The 20,166-nt window shown below is 36.1% G+C and overlaps 4 protein-coding genes across 8 annotated transcripts in view; 1 reads left to right on the top strand and 3 right to left on the bottom strand.

Annotated features, from left to right (window-relative positions):
* LOC127519862 (SLAM family member 5-like) overlaps positions 1 to 10,878 on the bottom strand; it is a 97,840-nt gene extending 86,962 nt beyond the window's left edge. The window contains exons 1-3 of one of the 4 annotated variants that reach the window (XR_007931903.1): positions 10,528 to 10,839; positions 8,575 to 8,803; positions 6,338 to 6,623 (exon numbers count right to left, since the gene is read on the bottom strand). Coding sequence is in view for 1 of the 4 variants with exons in the window: in XM_051907527.1 (XP_051763487.1) it covers positions 8,575 to 8,626 (52 nt within the window). In the remaining 3 variants the exon portion in view is untranslated. Of the gene's footprint in view, positions 1 to 6,337; positions 6,624 to 8,574; positions 8,804 to 10,527 lie in introns of all 4 variants that reach the window. The other 3 variants (XR_007931902.1, XR_007931901.1, XM_051907527.1) reach the window with 3 other exon arrangements.
* LOC127519819 (natural killer cell receptor 2B4-like) overlaps positions 1 to 20,166 on the top strand; it is a 176,199-nt gene that overhangs the window by 57,216 nt on the left and 98,817 nt on the right. The window lies entirely within an intron of this gene.
* LOC127519834 (SLAM family member 5-like) overlaps positions 1 to 20,166 on the bottom strand; it is a 193,454-nt gene that overhangs the window by 118,537 nt on the left and 54,751 nt on the right. The window lies entirely within an intron of this gene.
* Positions 12,084 to 19,759, bottom strand: LOC127519812 (uncharacterized). Of its 2 annotated transcripts, XM_051907421.1 has the most exons (6): positions 18,829 to 19,758; positions 17,472 to 17,789; positions 16,895 to 17,218; positions 14,878 to 14,964; positions 14,683 to 14,741; positions 12,084 to 14,175 (listed from the first exon to the last, which is right to left on the bottom strand). In XM_051907421.1, exons 1-5 carry the CDS (start codon positions 19,022 to 19,024, stop codon positions 14,707 to 14,709), a joined length of 960 nt encoding a protein of 319 aa, XP_051763381.1. In that variant the 5' UTR covers positions 19,025 to 19,758; the 3' UTR covers positions 12,084 to 14,175; positions 14,683 to 14,706. The 2 variants fall into 2 exon arrangements, with proteins under 2 accessions (XP_051763381.1, XP_051763382.1); XM_051907422.1 differs by lacking the exons at positions 14,683 to 14,741; positions 14,878 to 14,964 and having other exon boundaries at positions 18,829 to 19,759.

The following is a 20,166-nucleotide window of genomic DNA, read 5'->3' as shown; positions in this document are numbered from 1 at the left end:
CAACCCCTCCTTTTACAAGCATGCGATGAAGGAGCTTGTCCAGCCTATAAAGAAAATCAGAAAGCTTTTCACTTTCCCCTTGGTAAGTACTCCTGAACTTTGCAAGAAGATCGGAATTACTTTCAGTATTTCCATAGGCAGTTTCCAGAGCAACCAGATAATCAGTAGCTGTGGCAGCTGGATTACTAACCTTTAGAAACCGAACTATATCTGAAGCGGGTCCCCGCAAACTCTCAACAATACGCTGCCTTTTCACAGAATCAGCACACTGCCACTCGCTGATCATTTGGACAGCCTGTTCCATCCAGGGGTCATATTCTTCCTCCCCAGCAGGTACTGGTTTCACACCTGAAAATACTCTTAATCTCCTGTAACCCAAAGTTTCACTGGGCACATGGATACACTTTTCCACAAGGCGATCAATAGCATTCACCAAATCAAGATTAACATTTACATTAGAGGACTGACCTTGCTCCAACATAGACTTCACATCCTCCAGCGACTTTCCTTCCTGCTGCAACAAGGACAACAACTTATCCTGAAAAACAGCATCTCCCACAGAAGGATCTTGCACCATTTTTTTTTAGGTACATGTACCCTCCATGGGCCAACCTCATCAGGAATCCCTATCTCTGGAGGTACAGTATCAGGATCGATATCATTACTCGTTTCAAGCAACAAGAACAACTTAGTTCCTGTAGGGTCTCCCCGTTTACCATGAATTTTGGTATGCCCAAATACCTTCACTGTATTAAGCACATCTGCGATAGTCTCATCCCTCACATCTATTGGGACATCGCTGAGTATTAGACAACGAGATGGATTTATTTGCGCCTGACGACTCCATTCGTCAGCCTTAGAAATATCCATGTCCCACAATGTTTCACAACACAAATAAAAAAAGTGAGAAAAAAAAAAACAGCCCAAGAGGGGAAAAAAAAAAAAAAAAAAAAAAAAAAAATTATATATATATATATATATATATCCAGAGAAACACGAATCCCAGCGGTGCCTCCAAAAATGTAACACTACTGTTAATCAGCAAGACCTGGGTTTCAGCAATTGATGGTGAGTTGGCTGGGTTATCTCTGCAAAGTTATGTTCTATAGAAATTATAATCTTTGACGCGGTGCCTCCTAAAATGGGTGTCAACTATACACCAAGAAAATAGATGATGTACACTGTTCTCTTGATTAAATAAAATGAATTTCTCTATTTGTTATGGGCTGTTTTTTTTTTATAAACTACACTGTAATCAAATTATTAAATGCAAATATACAGTAAAACAAATACAAAAAAGTAGTAACAAAGAGAATTATTTATTTTACCAAACAAAAACTCTAAAACTTAAAACAAAAATAAAATATCCGCTTTCTTTTTAGAAGAAATCAAATGAAAACCCCTCGGTTATATAATGTGAGTAAATTACATAGAATGGACAGAGCAAAACAAAACCGCAAAGTCAGGTGGATAATACCAATTATAAATTGCAGCTGTAAACCTCTATGAATCCACACTAACTTAAATCACATATTCATACTTATATGTGCACAACTGTTCGTAAACCAAGCGCTTGGATTTCGTTGGGGCCCTTATTCGGTGGTGCACTTAATGGCAGTCTTAAACAGATGACGCAGTTTTTAAAGTACCCTGTCAAACTGGTTAGCTACTCACTCAGGTGTGTTACAGCGAAACACTCCAAGCCGCGCTGAGGAGCGATTACGCGAAGCTTTGATCCTCGTCTTCTCCAGATGCACGGGGGAAATAGTCCAACACTGAAATAACTGATGCGTCACACACCCGAAAATGGCCGATGAGTCCGACGTACGAAGGCCTGCGGTCTCCTCCAACACAAACAGTCCACTTCAGCATATACCCGCAGGAAAACACTCCGATGCGGTACCTGACTCCTCTGGGTCCTCGATTCCAGAAGAAATAATGAGCAACGACAGTCAGTTCTAATATATGGCGGCTGCTTCGATGGACAGAGCAGATCTAATGCATTTGGCTTTTTTTTTTTTTTTTTGAACACACGGAAAACCTTCCCGTTGTCAAAATATATAGCCTACATATATGCTATCTGTATCTGATATAGGACATAAATACTGTTGCTAAATCAACTTTACAGCGTTTACAATCTTACTCCGTCCACAGTTCGCCAAGCCCTGTCCCTTCAGTTTCGCAATCTCGTGCCCGACGCTCCTCCCCCCTATCCATTACGTCTCGTTGCATGTTAACACACAAATAACCCAATGACATATCTTATTGACTAGCATTTTAAATACTTCAGAATACACTGTACATAATATACAAACTCCAATGTATGTACACACAATATTGAAATAAATAAAACAAATGAAATAAAATAAAATAAAGGTGTACAAATATTCACAGGGTTACAGGTGTCTTCAATAATGGTCAATCATCACTCAATTAATTATCTCATTAACTTTAACACTGCTTCAGTGGGTGGAATAAAAATATGGCAGAACTTTTACTTTCTGACTGCATAGTCCCTGGACTTTCCACTGCATAGTATAGCAGAAAAAAAAAAAGAAAAAAAACATGGGAGTGAGGACCAGGAGCTGTTTATTATTATATACTTGCAAATGAGTAAATAATGACATTTTTTTCTTTTTTGGGTGAACTATCCCTTTAACTTTATGGCATTTCTTAGCTAAAGCTAAAACAAAAAAAATATATCCACACTGAACATAAACCTCAGAATATAATAGATGAAGTAGAGAAGATGGACAAAACATCTAAAAAACATCTATGTTCAGATTTTTTTTTTTTTTTTTTTTTTTTACCTTTAATGCCCTACATTTAACACAACATGTCACATTTACAGGCACTGTTCATCAACTTAAGCTTTATCATTCACAGTCAGTCATGACTTCTGATGAGAACAGTTGACTAAAGGCAGAAAAGTTGAATACCTGAGTGTTTTTAATTGACAGCTGCCTTCAGACACTCATTAGCATATAGATGCACATTCTCTTTGAAGAGGGCTTGTATGTCACAGTATGAAACCATGTGCGACTGTGAACAGTCAAATTAACTTTTTTATAATGCCCATTGACGTGAGGTATTTACGTAAACAGTCAGTTCTTCAGATATAAGATGATGTAAACAGAAGGGACAAAATACCTCACGTGTCAGAACAGATCAGTGCATTAATATACACTATATTGCCAAAAGTTTTGGGACGCCTGCCTTTACATGCACATGAACTTTAATTTCATCCCATTCTTAATCCGTAGGGTTTAATATGGAGTTGGCCCACCCTTTGCAGCTATAACAGCTTCAGCTCTTCTGGGATGGCTTTCCACAAGGTTTAGGAGTGTGTTTATGGGAATTTTTGACCATTCTTCTAGAAGCGCATTTGTGAGGTCAGACAGTGATGTTGGACGAGAAGGCCTGGCTCACAGTCTCCACTCTAATTCACCTCAAAGGTGTTCTATCGGGTTGTGCAGGCCAGTGAAGTTCCTCCACACCAAACTCGCTCATCCATGTCTTTATGGATCTTGCTTTGTGCACTGGTGCGCAGTCATGTTGGAACAGGAAGGGGCCATCCCCAAACTGTTCCCACAAAGTTGGGAGCATGAAATTGTCCAAAATGTCTTAGCGTGCTGAATGGGCCAAAAGCCCCACCCATGAAAAACAACCCCACACCATAATCCCCCCTCCACCAAACTTTTCACTTGGCACAATGCAGTCAGGCAAGTACCGTTCTCCTGGCAACCACCAAACCCAGACTCGTCTATCGGATTGCCAGACAGAGAAGCGTGATTCGTCACTCCAGAGAACACGTCTCCACTGCTCTAGAGTCCAGTGGCGGCGTGCTTTACACCACTACATCCGACGCTTTGCATTGCACTTGGTGATGTAAGGCTTGGATGCAGCTGCTCGGTCATGGAAACCCATTCCATGAAGCTCTCTACACACTGTTCTTGAGCTAATTTGAAGGCTAATATGAGATGGAAAGTCCAGGGGTCAGAAAGTAAAAGTCCTGCCATATTTTTATTCCACCTACTAAAGCCTACTAAAGTGTTAAAGTTAATGAGAAATTAATTGAGTGATGATTGACCATTATAGAAGACACCTGATGTTAACAAGCAGAATCACCAAAGGAGAAAATTCACAATTTTTAAGTCACCATCATGTAGAACAGGGATTGCTTTAGTTGAGCTCTTGACCCTTGACTTTTTATTATTACATTTTGCTTGGTTGTTGTAACTAAGTTACAACAATCAAGCAAACAAAAAGACCATCAGGTTGTGTTTGACTTGAATCACCAAACTCATTTAGAGCCCAATCTTGGCTTTACATTGTTAATAACAGCAGAACTGTGATTCCACAGCAGGAGATCTGTTTTTATATATATATATAAAAAAAAAATCCAAAGGATTTTTTTAAAAAATTCTGATTTAAAAAAAAAAAAAAAATCTTTCTTTTAGACACACAGACATCAAGAATCAGTGTATGAATCTCAACAACCCACATAGCAACATTGTGTCGGCCCAGATCCAGCCCACATCTGGCACATGTGGCATAATGATCTGGCCCACATGCTGCACTGAATTACGGTCCTTGTGTGGGCCGTTTCTGTTTGCCAGATCTGAGCCACAAGCAGGCCACAGCAATGCCACATGTCAGCCAAGAGTAAAGAAATAAATCTAAACTGGACCTTATCTGAGCCACAAAATCTGTGTATATTACGTATAGAGTCACCTCAGCCTTAATAAGCTGTTAACAAGCAGAATCACTGAAGGAAAGAAGAGAACAGAAAAAGAGACGAGCAGAAACACAATAACTACAAATGACTTCAGCCACAGCCTTAATCAGCCATAATCAACATAATCATGTTATAAACCCTATGTTACTTCAGCATGAGTTTCTGCAGCAATCAGTTAGAAGATTTTAACAGTCATGAGAACAAAAAGTTAATCTATGATGACACACACAGACATCAACAGTCACCGAATGAATCTCAACAATGGTGACAATCAAAAGTGCCATGGTGCAATGCATGCTGGGTGTTTTGTACTATGCTGGTACCCAGCATGCATCCCACTTTTGATCGTCACCATTGTTGAGATTCATATGCCGATTCTTGATGTCTGTGTGTGTCATTATAGATTAATTTTTAGTGCTCATGCCTGTTAAAATCTTCTAACTGATTGCTGCAGAAACTCATGCTGAAGTAACACAGGGTTTATAACAAATGCATTAATAGCATAACACAATTGTTAAATTCAACCACCGTCATTTTGCTTTTGCTTCCTTTGCCTTTGCTACTGCAAATGTGTTTAACAAACACACGGTCATAACAGCCAGAAAAAACAATTGTCTAATAAGAGTTAAGAGCCCAACTAATGGAAACACTAATCACTGCTATGGTGACTTCAAATGAAACAGAGTTAAACCCCTGTTAATTCTCAATAACAACTTTTGCAGATGTCTAACATAAATAAAGTCAATCTGGTTACTAATAAGTGAAGCTAGTAATGCTGTTTGTGGAGTTGTTTAATCATCCTCTGTTGAGATCTTGAGAGGTTTAATGTCTTTCATCTTCAGTTGATTTCATCTAAGGCTGTGGCTGAAGTCAGTTGTAGTTCTTATGTTTCTGCTCTTCTCTTTTTCTGTTCTCTTCTTTCCTTCAGTTCCTACAGTGGCTTGTTAACAGGCTTATTAAGGCTCAGATGACTCCGTATTTAATACACACAGATTTTGTGGCTCAGATAAGGTCTAGTTTAGGTTCATTTCTTTGCTCTTGGCTGACATGTGGCATTGCTGTGGCCTGCTTGTGGCTCGGATCTGGCAAACAGAAGCGGCCCACACAAGGGCCGTAATTCATTGCAGCATGTGGGCCAGATCATCATGCCACATGTGCCAGATGCGGGCCGGATCTAGGCAGACACAATGTTGCTATGTGGGTAACTGGATAAATTCTATGATATCTCTTTTAAATTCTATGATATCTCTTTCTCCATTTAGCCTCTTGTCGAGTTGATGTCATTAATCAGAAGAGCATAGAAGTCACAACAGCCACGCCCATCAGCGCAGTGATGACTAATCGGAGCACAGCTTCAACAGAATCACAACAATGGGTGTGGCCTTTTGAAGGAACAACTAAACAATGATAAAACAGAATTGAGATTTTCAAGAAGGTGACTTTAGTCTGTCATGTCATTCCTCCACAGAATAAAAAAAAAAAATGTCAAAATTGCTTAGAAAGGCATGGGTAAATGATGACAGAAGCTCATTTATCTTAAGTTACCAATCAACAGATTAATTCAGTGAATAAATGCAACTAATATCAGCACTGCTGTACCTGGACGTGTGACAGAGTTGAGTGATGTTGAAATGTCTTGTCTGTTTGCTGATTGGATTGCTCGACACACAGCTGTAGGTGTTTCTCTTCTGATATTCCAGCTCCAGAGGTAGAGAGAGACTGATGCTGGGATCAGACACACTGATGCCGGACATTAATCTGTTTTTTTTGTACCAGGCGAGAGTCACATGACGCCCATTCACAGATGAACACAACAATGAACATGGTGATGATGATGAAAAACATTGTGAAGAGTTACTGCTGATGACAGGAACAGGCAGACGAGCTGAAATAAAGAGAATTAAAAACATGTATTTCATCGGCTGCTTTGTATTTATTATAGTGTATCTCAATAATTGTGACACTTCTTTAAATCCTAAAAACTCCTGAATTTGTCTAAAATTTACAAAAATGCTAAAATGACTAAAACTGGATTTTTACATCTCCTAAAGTAGATGTGAGCATATGTACACTTAAATTACACATATTTCAGCTTAAAAACTTAAGTTCAGTTGCTGCCTTAAAACTTTAAATATAATCAAATTGGCTTTACAAGTGTTTCCAACATAATATTAAAATGAATTAAAATCTTTTCAGATTTTCAAAGCTTCGAATTGCTTCACAAAATGATTTGTTTCAAATTTTTGAAGCACTCGAAACACCTGACCCCTACTGTTCAGCATAAAAAACATTTTACAAACCCATTGCAAATGTTCTATCAAATGCAATTAACATCTAATATTAAGTGTCTGTATAATGTGTTTTTTTATTATTTTTCAGGGCTTGTTTGGTTTGTTTTATGGATGGCTGAGCTAAAAAGGCCAACAGATTATCATCTACTATCATTCCTTTTAATTATACAAAGTCCTCATTAAAACATCTGTATTTTTTTTTTAAAACTGATCAGATGTCAGAAAAAAACTATACAATTGTTCAATGGTTGGCCACTGGGGGCGATCTCAGTTGTCCATCGGTGAACCGTTGGGATTTCGAAACGTTTCGAAACCGTTATGATGTAACAAAGCCATATTTACTGAAATCGCATTACTTTGGCAGTAATTAAAGGCATTCTGGTAAAATATGGACAAACCCATCATTTGGGTTAAATGTTTTAATGAAAAATTTAACCTATTGCTTGGGTTTGCCCATATTTCACCAAAGTTTGGGTTGAAACAATCCAACATTTTTAGAGTGTAAATCACTGAATAAGAACTACTCTATATTGTTTTTAAGCTAATTTTTTAATGAAAAGAATGGCTGATTAAATTAAATAGTCTGTGCTTGAAAAGATAGCATAGCTGTATGTCTTTTTCCTTCCATGTTGAAGTAAGCCCGCGCTTTCTACTAAGGGGTAGTTTCCACCCAGCAGGCACAGGATGGAGACTCCATCGTCAGTCAGACATTGGACTTTGGTTGAAAATGAAAATTTCAAAATGACATCATGCTCCAACGTTGGGCGGACGTCGAATTTTGGTTGGAATAAACACCAAAAACATACAGGGTGCCAAACATTACCATTAATGGAAATAGCGGTTGAAGACCGTTACAACTTTCTTCAGCCTTACATGATATCAATTGAAGATAAAAAAAGACATTAAATCTCTCTCGATCTCATTAAACAACTCCACAAACAACATTACCAGCTTCACTTATTTCTGTCACATCTATAGAAGTTCTTATTTAAAATTAACAGAGGTTTTGATGTTAATGTTTGGTTGAAAATGTTTCGTTTACATTTTAACATTATTTTTTCTCTGGCTGCTGTAAATGCACTTATAGTAAGAACAGCAAGAGAAATTGTGTTCAGATGATGTCTGCTTGATGATAATAGAGGCATAATCATACAAAATGATAACACATGAAAAGAATAGACTCTGGATGACATCCAGTGAATTAGACCACTAAAAATAAGGATTTTTTTTTTCTTTACACTGTTTATTCCAATCAAAATTCAATGTCTGTCAAACATTGGAGCTTGATGTCAAACAAACTTTGGGTTTAGACGTCAACCCGATTATCATTTTCAACCAAAATTTAAGATCTGGCGTCTGGATTAGTTGGAGTCCAACACCTTCCTGACGTCACTGTGCCAGTTAAGCAAGTAATTGTAAGAGTGACAGAGGCCCATCTAGTGCTTTTGAACTGAAGGCCAAAGTATTATAGTTATGCCACTGCTAAGAAGCTGATTTAGTAATAAATAGTAGACAGAACAAGCAAACCTGTAATTAGTGACTCACCATAGACAATAACAGTGAATGTATATTTGTCTTTCTTGCCCTTGATGGTCATTTCATAGAGTCCAGAGTCTTTGGTTCTGCACAGCAAAATCCCCAGTGTTAAATTAACACCCAAAGCGTACATATGAGTCCATCTTGCCGGGTGTTAAAAAGTAACACTGAAGCAGTGTTAAAGTTAATGAGATAATTGATTGATGATTGAGTGATGATTGACAATTAGTGGTGACACCTGATATTAATAAGCAGAATCACTGAAGGAAAGAGAGAAAAAAGGTGTTAATTAATGTTTTATGGAATGTTTCATTTCAAATCACCATGAAAGAGGTCAGCGTTTGCTTTAGTTGGGCTCTTGACTCTTTACCTTTTATTTTTAGTTTTTATGGCCAGAGAAAATATGATCTGGTCGCAATATGTTTTGATGATATTATCAACGTGCAATGGCCTGATGTCATTTAGAGCCGTAATCTCTGACTGTATGCTTGATGTGTAGCTTTAGTATTAATGACTGTAGTCCTATGATTTTACAGCTTGAGATCCAACAGCAGTATGAACTTTTTTTTTTTTTTTAAGAAAAATACAGAACAGAAGCTTCTTCGTTTAGACACACACAGACATCAAGAATCAGCATATGATTCTCAAGAACGGTGACAATAAATAAATACAAAATACTGACAAACAGATCAACTCTGAACATCACAAAACAAGCTACTGTCACAACAAAACAACAGGCAAAATAAAAGCAAACATGAACAATCTACGAAAATTACAGGACAATTCAGCTGCATAATTTATTCATGCAGCAATGCATGATGGGAGCCATGGATGAGTTTTGATTGGTGGCTCCCATCATGCACTGCAACATGAAGCACTTTGTTTGATTGTCACCATTGTTGAGGGTCATATGCTGATTCTTGATGTCTGTGTGTGTTTCAAAAAAACTTCAGATTATAAAAGCTCTGCTGGATCTCAAGCGGTAGCAGATTTAGTATAAAGAAATAATAGAACATCTATATGACCGGTTAACAGTACTGAAAGTCACCAACGAATCAGGCCTATTTCACAATGAGAATGTCATCATCAAAACACAACCATTATGGCTGTGCTTCCCGAAGCGTCGTAAACCTAAACTGATCAACTTTGGCTTATAACACTTGTGGGAAATGCAGCCCAGATCACAGTTTCTCTGACCATAACAAATGTGCTCTACAAACACAAAGTTGGAAAAGCCAGAGAAAAATTAACAGATAAAGAGTCAAGAGCCCAACTAAAGGAAATGCTTTTCACCATCATGGTGACTTCAAACTAAACTTTCATTAAAACATTAACATCTAAACATCTGTTAATTCTCAGTAAGAACTTTTGTTGATGTATTACAGAAATAAAATCAAACTGGTTAATAATAAGTGTAATAATGTTTAATGGCTGGAAGTCAGTTGTAGTTGACGTGTCTCTCTCTTTTTCTCTTGTTGTTTCTTCAATGATTCTGCTTATTAACATCAGGTGTCACCACTAATTGTCAATCATCACTCAATCATCAATCAATTATTTCATTAACTTTAACACTGCTTCAATATTACTTTTTAACACCTGGCCAGATGGACTCATATGTACACTTTGAATGTTAACACTCAAAGTGTACATATGAGTCCATCTTGCCGGGACAGCAGTATGAACAATATAATGTTGGATCTCAAGCTGTAAAATCACAGGACTACAATCATTAATACTAAAGCTAAACATCAAGCATACAGTCAGAGATTCAGGCTCTAAATGATATCAGGCCATTGCACGATGATAATATCATCAAAACATTTTGTGAACAGATCATATTTTCTCTGGCCATAACAACTAAAAACTGTTATGTTAACATATTGCACTGAATGTGGGATCAAACACAAACTATACAAATGTATAATTCTGGTAATTGAAACTATAGAAATGCTTAGAACTTACCAACCACATGCCAAAAGCACAAAGAGCAAAAAACAAGTGAGCAAAACATTTTCTTCAGCAGTTCAGAAAAGGAGAATTGTTTAAAAGTCCTGTAGAGAGTACTGAGGTGAAAACTGCTTCAGTCTGTGTCAGTATGGTTCAGTTGGGGGTTGTACTTCAGTTATATCCTTTTTTTTCTTGCCTCATGCACTTCAGCATGTCATCACATTAATGATACTGCATTGATTTTTGGCCTCTCACACTCTTGTTTGCACTAGAATAAGTTGCCCATATTAGCCCATATAAGACTAAACTGAAATTTTCCAAACTGAGTTTTTCAAAGAGAAATGATGTAAGATTTCTGTTGCATGATTTGTAACTGTGATTTCTTCAGCATTTTTAAGACTACTTCTTTTTGCTTCCTCATTTTCAGTATAAGCTGTTTGTAACTGTCGTTAACTATTGTATTGTTAATGAACACATTTGAAGATGATGATGAAGAGCATTGTGAAGAGTTACTGCTGATGACAGGAACAGGCAGACATCCAAAAATTGAATTACTGGCCCACATATAATCTTACAATGTCTGTTGATCTATTTCTGCCTGTTCCTGTCATCAGCAGTAACTCTTCACAATGCTCTTCATCATCATCTTCAAATGTGTTCATCTTGCCGGGTGTTAAAAAGTAACACTGAAGCAGTGTTAAAGTTAATGAGATAATTGATTGATGATTGAGTGATGATTGACAATTAGTGGTGACATCTGATGTTAATAAGCAGAATCACTGAAGAAACAACAAGAGAAAAAGAGAGAGACACGACAACTACAACTGACTTCCAGCCATTAAACATTATTACACTTATTATTAACCAGTTTGATTTTATTTCTGTAATACATCAACAAAAGTTCTTACTGAGAATTAACAGATGTTTAGATGTTAATGTTTTAATGAAAGTTTAGTTTGAAGTCACCATGATGGTGAAAAGCATTTCCTTTAGTTGGACTCTTGACTCTTTATCAGTGCACGTGCACTGAACTAACTAACAATCCTCCCTTTCTTTCTGCTTTAATATCCTGGCTCTTCCAAGCTTTATAATGGTAGTGAATGAGGCTTGAGATTTTGAAGCACAAAAAGTGAAGGCCTTTTGTATATATATACATATTAAAAACGTGGAAAAAGCCACTCTGCCCATTTTTGTGAATATTTTCATGAAAGTAATTTCTTTGTTAGAGGTCAAATATTGTCATAGGCCAAACTGTACCGCAGATCTTTGTATGTTCATATGATATTAAAAACTGTTCTGTTCGCTGATGACAGCTGGAGTCTGGGAGTATGTTTGTCAATTGTAATTTTAAAAGCTTTTTTATTTCATGTATTTATTTAATGCAATTATTTTGTTGAAGCTAAGAAAGCTTGAATTGTGAATGTGAAAGTGAATTCCAGGTTAGAACACTAGATGACGCTCTAGTAATATAGTATACACGCTCATAGGCATATTTCATTTCTGAGGTATAACAAAAAAGAAATATCTTCAGAAAAACTCTTACACTCTTTGAAGAAAAGATAGCAGTTTTATTTAAATTGCATATGTCATTCTTTTTTTGGAAATAATATAGGGGATGCACAAAAAAGATAGTATATTGATTTCTGATTTTATAGCATATAAAATATATGACATGATTTATCACTGCTTTTTTCTTTAAAACGTGATTATAGTACAGTCATGCTTTATTCTGTGGGAAAATCACTCATCCTTATAGTAAATGCTGTTATGATTTCATTTTTGAGAGTGTTTACAGCTGCTTTCTTTGGGTTGAAGCACATGTAGGAGAGCAATGATTAGTAGATTGTTTTTAATATGCTGTGATAAAGAACAGTCTAAGTTATCTGCTATGCTGGCAGATAGGGATAGAAATAGGGAGGTTTATGCATTACAGAAACACAGTAAATTCCCTGATGTTATGGGAACCACCATCAGGGTGTTAAAGTAACACCAAAGCAGTGTTAGAGTTAATTATATACTAATTATAAAGGAGTAGGCAAAGTCATTTACTAAGGTACATGCATAAATCATACAGTTGCATGGTTAAGCCTGAGAGGAATACAAACCAAAACCAACTGAATGAAAACAGGTAGACCATAAAACTCAAAAGTCAATCCTGAAGTGCATTAACATATTCCCAACGCAACTTTTCAAGACAAAATCATCTTAAAGCATTAGTTCACTCAAAAATGAAAATAATGTCATTAATTACTAACCCTCATGTCATTGAACACCCGTCAGACCTTCGTTCATCTTCGGAACACAAATGAAGATATTTTTGATGAAATCTGATAGCTCAGTGAGGCCTGCATCGCCAGCAACACTTTCAATGCCCAGAAAGCTACTAAAGACATATTTAAAACAGTTCCATGTTCCATGTGACCACAGTGGTTCAACCTTAATGTTATGAAGCGACGAGAATACTTTTTGTACACCAAAAAAAATAAAAATAAAAATAATGGGGGGTGTGACTTTGGCAGTTTGATACGTACTCCGAACCACTGATTCGAAACAAAAGATTCGTAAAGCTTCAAAGCTTCATGAAGTAGTGTTTTGAAATCGCCCATAATAATATAATATCTTAATTTGTGTTCGGAAGATGAACGAAGGTCTTACATACAAACACTATATTGCCAAAAGTATTGGGACACCCCTCCAAATCATTGAATTCAGGTGTTCCAATCACTTCCATGGCCACAGGTGTATAAAATCAAGCACCTAGGCATGCAGACTGCTTCTACAAACATTTGTGAAAGAATGGGTCGCTCTCAGGAGCTCAGTAAATTCAAGCGTAGTACCGTGATAGGTTGCCACCTGTGCAATAAGTCCATTCATGAAATTTCCTCACTACTAAATATTCCACGGTCAACTGTTAGTGGTATCATAACAAAGTGGAAGCAATTGGGAACAACAGCAACTCAGCCACGAAGTGGTAGGCCACGTAAAATCACAGAGCGGGGTCAGCGCATGCTGAGGCGCACAGTGCGCAGAAGTCGCAACTTTCTGCAGAGTCAATAGCTACAGACCTTCAGATTAGCTCCAGAACAGTGCGTAGAGAGCTTCATGGAATGGGTTTCCATGGCCAAGCAGCTGCATCCAAGCCTTACATCACCAAGTGCAATGCAAAGTGTCGGATGCAGTGGTGTAAAGCACGCCGCCACTGGACTCTAGAGCAGTGGAGACGTGTTCTCTGGAGTGACCAATCACGCTTCTCTGCCTGGCAATCCGATGGACGGGTCTGGGTTTGGTGGTTGCCAGGAGAACGGTACTTGCCTGACTGCATTGTGCCAAGTGTAAAGTTTGGTGGAGGGGGGATTATGGTGTGGGGTTGTTTTTCAGGGGTTGGGCTTGACCCCTTAGTTCCAGTGAAAGGAACACTTGATGCTTCAGCATACCAAGACATTTTGGACTATTTCATGTTCACCACAACCCGATAGAGCACCTTTGGGATGAATTAGAGCGGAGACTGCGAGCCAGGCCTTCTTGCCAACATCACTGCCTGACCTCATTCTAGAAGAATGGTCAAAAATTCCCATAAACACACTCCTAAACCTTGTGGAAAGCCTTCCCAGAAGAGTCGAAGCTGTAATAGCTGCAAAGGGTGTGCCAACTCCATATTAAACCCTACGGATTAAGAATGGGATGTCATTAAAGTTCATGTGCATGTAAAAGCAGACGTCCCAAAACTTTTGGCAATATAGTGTAAGTAAACCTGACTACATACATAAATACAATTACATATACAAAAATGATACAGAATATTTTTTTTTCAAATCATCAAAAATATAAATGTAACATTATCCAAAAAATAGAAAGAAAAGAAGATTATAACATTATAACAATATAACATTGTTGTAACCCTGTTATTGCTTTGCTTATATTGTTCATTTATTTGTGAGTTAATTAATTTGCATTGATCATTGTAAAGGAAAATAAAAAGGAAAACTGTTCTCACATTTGTTACAACCTGACCTTAAAGCAGGATCATAATACCATGTAATGATAAACAATTATATAATAATAATAATAATAATAATAATAAATGTATCAATGCATTTTAAACTTGAATCTAATGATATCTGAATGAAACCACACACACACACACACACAGGAAACTCAAATGCCACTTACAGATGTCAGAGATCTGAAACAGATTCATCTCACCCAATTATTGTGCTGCGTCCTGACATCTGTTTGAACAAAAACAACATACTCAATTAAACACATGATATCTTTTGGTGAATACGTATTTTTGTTTTCTATTAAACATATTTTTTCCACAGTAAATCTTTACATCTTATTAAATCTCCTCTTTATAATATTTACCATTCTGACATGCTATTTCCATGCAACAGGAACAAACAGCCACCACCAGAACAGCAGTAACAAAAGCAGCAGGTATCAGACTTGGAGCTGGAATTTTTAAAGACAGACAGTCATTATTACTGGAGAGCAACTGATTTTACTGATACCTTTGATACTTTTGACTTTGGTCATCAGTTGAAAGAGACTCTTTGATGGCACTATCTGGGATAGTTCACCCAAAAATAAAAATTATCCTATGATTTCTTTACCCTTAAGCCATCCTAGTAGCCATCCTACAGTCTGAGTTATATTAAAAAATATCCTGGCTCTTCTAAGTTTAACCCAGCTAACAATTTTTTGTTCAAAGAACGTTTTCCAAATGTTCAGTTTTGGTTATGGGAACATTAAGATGTCCAGTTTTCTTGGTGTTAGTGAAACTTTTTTCTTTTTTTTATTATTATTATGATGTTCCTGAAACATTATTTCAACTTAAATTTTATTTAAAATTCAACATTATAAGAATGTTGATTTGTAACATTCCAAGAACATAAAAATGTCCAGTTTCTTAATGTTAATAGAACATCATTTAAAGATTAGTATGACATTCCTAGACGACAAGGTTATTGTGAGATTTTCTTAAATCATTACTTCTTGCCTAAAATTGAGACACATCAACACTCATCATACAAACATCAACAATGGTGACAATCAAAAATTATTCAAATATAAATAGTAAACAAATCGCCGCAATGCATGCTGGGAAGCCATGAATGAGTTTTGTATTCTGGCATGAAGCATGTCACCATTGTTGAGTTTCATAAGCTGATTGTCGATGCCTGTGAGTGTCTAGATGGACTCTATAGTTAATAACTTAATGCCCACAATAAGGTTTCATAATTTTTCAGTATATATAATTATCAGGAGTGTCACATGGTCGGTTGCACAATATTCATATAAATTATTAACAAAACGGACTTCTGATCAGTGAATCAGACCACTTCACAATGAGATCTAATTAATAGCCAACATCATCTGATGTTATTCTGTCATGACTTCTTCTGACACAGTAAACATGTTTTCTGAACACACTAATAAAGCAGCCAGAAAAAACAAAACAATCAAGAGTCAAGACCACAATTTCAGGGAACACTGATAACAACTTCAAATCTCTGTTCCTCTTTCCTTCAGTGTGTCTTCACTAATGTTCAATCGTCACTTAATTATCTAATAAACTCCAGCACTGCTTAAGTGTTATTTTAACTCTGTACTGTGACACACATGAACACTGAGTGCTGTTCATGAAACACAGGGGATTTTGCTGTGTATCATCCAACCCTAAGCCATTTTTAAGCCAAAAAGTTAGTAATCCTTAATGTTTAAAGGACATTCGAAGAATGTTGTTTAAAGAATGTTTTCTGCCAACATTCTAACAATGTATAAATAGCGTTTTTGTGCTAACCTTTTGAGAAAATTATTAAAGGCCAGATAACATTAACCAAAAGCAAACACGCAAAGAAAAAATCATGGGATAATTTTCATTTTTGTGTGAACTATCCCTTTAATATAATTAATATAATATATAATATAACTATCGCCTTTGGCTTCATGCTTAGTTGGGGACACTTGACATTTGATATTCAACAGTGTTTTGATCTGCCTGCATTAACACCATTGTATGTGAACTGAACTGAATTTACTTAAGATGGATACTGACACCATTTTCTTTAAGAGCTGCTGTGCAGCCAAAATTATATGCCAGTTATCACTGTAAAGCTGCTTTGACACAATCTGCATTGTAAAAAGCGCTATATAAAAAAAAGGTGACTTGACTGACTTGATTTAATAACATTGGTAAACATAATGTGATTGTGAGAGTGACATACAATGTGAAAATATGTGACATGAGAAAGTGGTATGATATTCACATCATCACAAATAGTTTTACAAATAATATAAAAACATTTATTTGATCAATTTAACAACTGTTTTCTAAAACTGCTCAAGAGGGAAGTGCCCTGAATGATTAAATGACACTCACCAGTGACAGTAACAGTGACGCTCCTCATGATGGTCAAACTGCTCTTGATGATCTTTAGTTTATAGAGTCCAGAGTCTGTGTTTCTGATGTTTGTGATGGTCAGAGACCTTGTAAACCAATAATTCAGCTTCAGTCTGTCTCTAAATCTCTCATTACTATCTTTACACTGAACATCTGTACAGATCAAACTGAGATCTCCAGTGACTAGAGCGATGATAGTGTCATTAAAATACCAAGTTACTATTTCATTTTGTGTCATTATTCCAGCATCTAAAGTGACAGATCCTCCCTCTATTATCTTAATTTGTTGTACAGCAGAAACACCTGAAACACAAACCAACAGATGCTGGAAGGAGCCATTATTCCACGTTACACATTTTACACACGTGTATAACATACAATTTAATGCATTACTAAAATGAGAATATAAATGACCATATTAAAATATTACTTTTTAAATAATATAAAATAGCTTTTTGTGATCACAAAATGATATAAACTGTAAATGTACTACATTACTATTATAATAAAAATAATGTGATTTAAACATAGATAACCTGCTTTTCACTCAACTCACCCAAGACAATAACTTTGAAGATCTTTTCAATGTCACCTCTGCTGTTAAACTGTATTTGATAATCTCCCGAGTCTGTGTTTCTGATGTTTGTGATGGTCAGAGATCCAGTCTGATGATCCAGCTTCAGTCTGTCTCTGAATCTCTCTTTACACTGAACATCTGTAAAGATCTTACTCTGATCTCCAGTGATTTCAGCGATGAGAGTGTCTTCAAAAAACCATATAATCTCTTCTTGTTGGTCTGTTGTAACACCAGTGTGTAGAGTGAGTGAATCTCCCTCTCCCAGAATCACTTCATGTATACTAACACCAGAAACACCTAAATAAGACATGAAGTTAATTATAAGCCGAACACAATCATATAAGAGAAAACCCAAATAGCAAGCAATGATCAAAATAATGTTAAATCAATGTTAATGTGTCAACGTTAACTTCATTGAATCTATATCACTTTTGCAGCCGCAATTAATGTTGAAAAAATTTTGAAATTTCAACAAAAATCAGTGGCAATGGCATTGAATCAGTTACAATGTGATGTTGGTTCAACATCATGCTTACACTCTCAGAAAATGAAACACAACTACAACTGACTTAAAGGTGCAATATGTAATAATTTTGCAGTAAAATATCCAAAAACCACAGTGTTATATGTTTTGTTCACTTGAGTACTTAAAATATCCCAAATGTTTCTAACTTTTAAGTAGAAAAGGTTCTTAAGGGTTTATGCATTGTTGTGCTTTTTATGTATTGTTTATATGTCTATATGCTGCAACCAAATTGCCTTCAGGAAATGAGATAAATACAATACGTAATGTAATGCATGAAATCAAACAGCAGAAGAACATCATTTATTTACACATTTATGATCTTACACAAACACCTCATTCAAATCCCCATCCCACACAGTCGAGTTAATTGTTTGTTTTATCAACCCCTGGACCACAGTTAAAATTAGTTTATTGTTATTTTACACCATATTAATTCATGTTTTTTATTCATTTATTTTTAATTGTACAGTATCAATTCTTTTTTTTTTATTTTGCATGCATTTACAGAATCCAATTTACTAGCACTTGAAAGTTTTAGACTGATTTAAAAGAGCAATACAAAGTATTTTGACTGTTCCTCTTAAATATTAATAGCGATTCAGAATAAATGACCAGGACACAATTTTACATGCTATAATTTGTTACAGCAACCTCATAAAGTAACAAATTTATCCTAAACTTTTAGTTATTTAAAAAAGCAATAGCTAAAAATGAATCAAACTAAATAAATTCAAACTGTGCCATGTTCAGACTACACTTTTGGTTTCATTATCATTCAGAAAAGACACTGTAACAAATAAATGCACTTACCAGCCACTAACACACACACTAAGAGCAAAATAAAGGCCATCATTTTACAATAGTCACAGAACACTGAATCTGTGGAAATAAAAGCTTTTGTCCATGTAAATGCACAAGTAAAATTGTGTTCTTCTGAAACTGAAAGCGGTTTATGACTAGTTGTGTCTGTACCTGCTTGTTTCGCTGACGTATACCCAGATAACATGCCCAGAAAACATGTTATGCAACATGGGTATTTTTACTCAGAGTATGTGGGAAAACTTAGCAATTTACTCTCTAAACATAACCTGCTCCAGAGAAAGTTATGTTCTAGGGATAGTTAAACCAAAAATGAAAATTCTGTCATCATTTACTCACCCTCATGCTGTTCCAAACCCGTACAACTTTTGTTCATGTTTAAAACACGGATGAATCAGAGAGATTTCTGTCTCTCCATTGATAGTCCACAAAACTACCACTTTCCAAGTTAACAGGGAACATTCTCATAATTCTCATTAACCGTTAAAGGAACATTATTTAATGTTATCTGGTCTTTAATAATGTTCTCAAAAGTTTAGCACAAACACATTATTTATACATTGTTTGTATATTTAAAAAAAAAAAAAAATGTTTTCATAATGTTGGCAAAAAACATACTTAAAACAACATGCCCTTTAAATATTAAGGATCAGTAACTTTTTGGCTTAAAAATGGCTTTAGGTTGGATGATACACAGCAAAATCCCATGTTTCACAGCACTCAGTGTTCATGTGTGTCACACTACAGAGTTAAAATAAGCAGTGCTGAAGTTTATTAGATAATTAAGTGACGATTGAACATTAGTGAAGACACGCTGAAGGAAAGAGGAACAGAGATTTGAAGTCACCATTGTGGTGATCAGTGTTTCCTGAAGTTGGGCTCTTGACTCTTGTTTTATTTATTTTTCTGCCTGCTTTGTTAGTGTGTTCAGAAAACAAGTTTACTTAGAAGAAGTCATGACAGAATAACATCACATGATGTTGGCTGTTAATTAATGTCATCGTGAAGTGGACTGATTCACTGATCAGAAGTCTGGTTTGTTATAAATTCATTTGAATATTGTGCTACTGACCATGTGATACTCCTGACAATCACATATACTGAAAAATTATGAAACCATGTTGTGAACCAAAAGTTATTAGCTATACAGTGGCATCGTGGTTAGGATTGGAGGGTGAGTTTTGGAGGCGGAGCAATGAAGAGAAGGGTGGGTTTGTTTGAGTCCAACAGCGTTTTTGAAATATGGCTTACCCCACCTTTAAGTATACCAGTTTAGTATACCAAAAGTACAGTTGCACCGGCTGAGACGGCAGAGCGAACTCCGCCAAA

This window comes from Ctenopharyngodon idella, chromosome 10, assembly GCF_019924925.1.
Source record: "Ctenopharyngodon idella isolate HZGC_01 chromosome 10, HZGC01, whole genome shotgun sequence".
Taxonomy (NCBI): Eukaryota; Metazoa; Chordata; class Actinopteri; order Cypriniformes; family Xenocyprididae; genus Ctenopharyngodon; species Ctenopharyngodon idella.
Note: the sequence above shows the minus strand (reverse complement) of the source record. Positions and strands in the feature narration are given on the sequence as shown.

Coding starts and splice junctions, on each gene's coding strand:
- LOC127519812 (XM_051907421.1), bottom strand. CDS start 19,024: ATGTTATCTGGGTATACGTCAGCGAAACAAGCAGGTACAGACACAACT. Junction 17,790..18,828: donor AGTGTGTGTGTTAGTGGCTG/GTAAGTGCATTT, acceptor TGTCTTATTTAG/GTGTTTCTGGTGTTAGTATA. Junction 14,742..14,877: donor GGAAATAGCATGTCAGAATG/GTAAATATTATA, acceptor TTGTTCAAACAG/ATGTCAGGACGCAGCACAAT.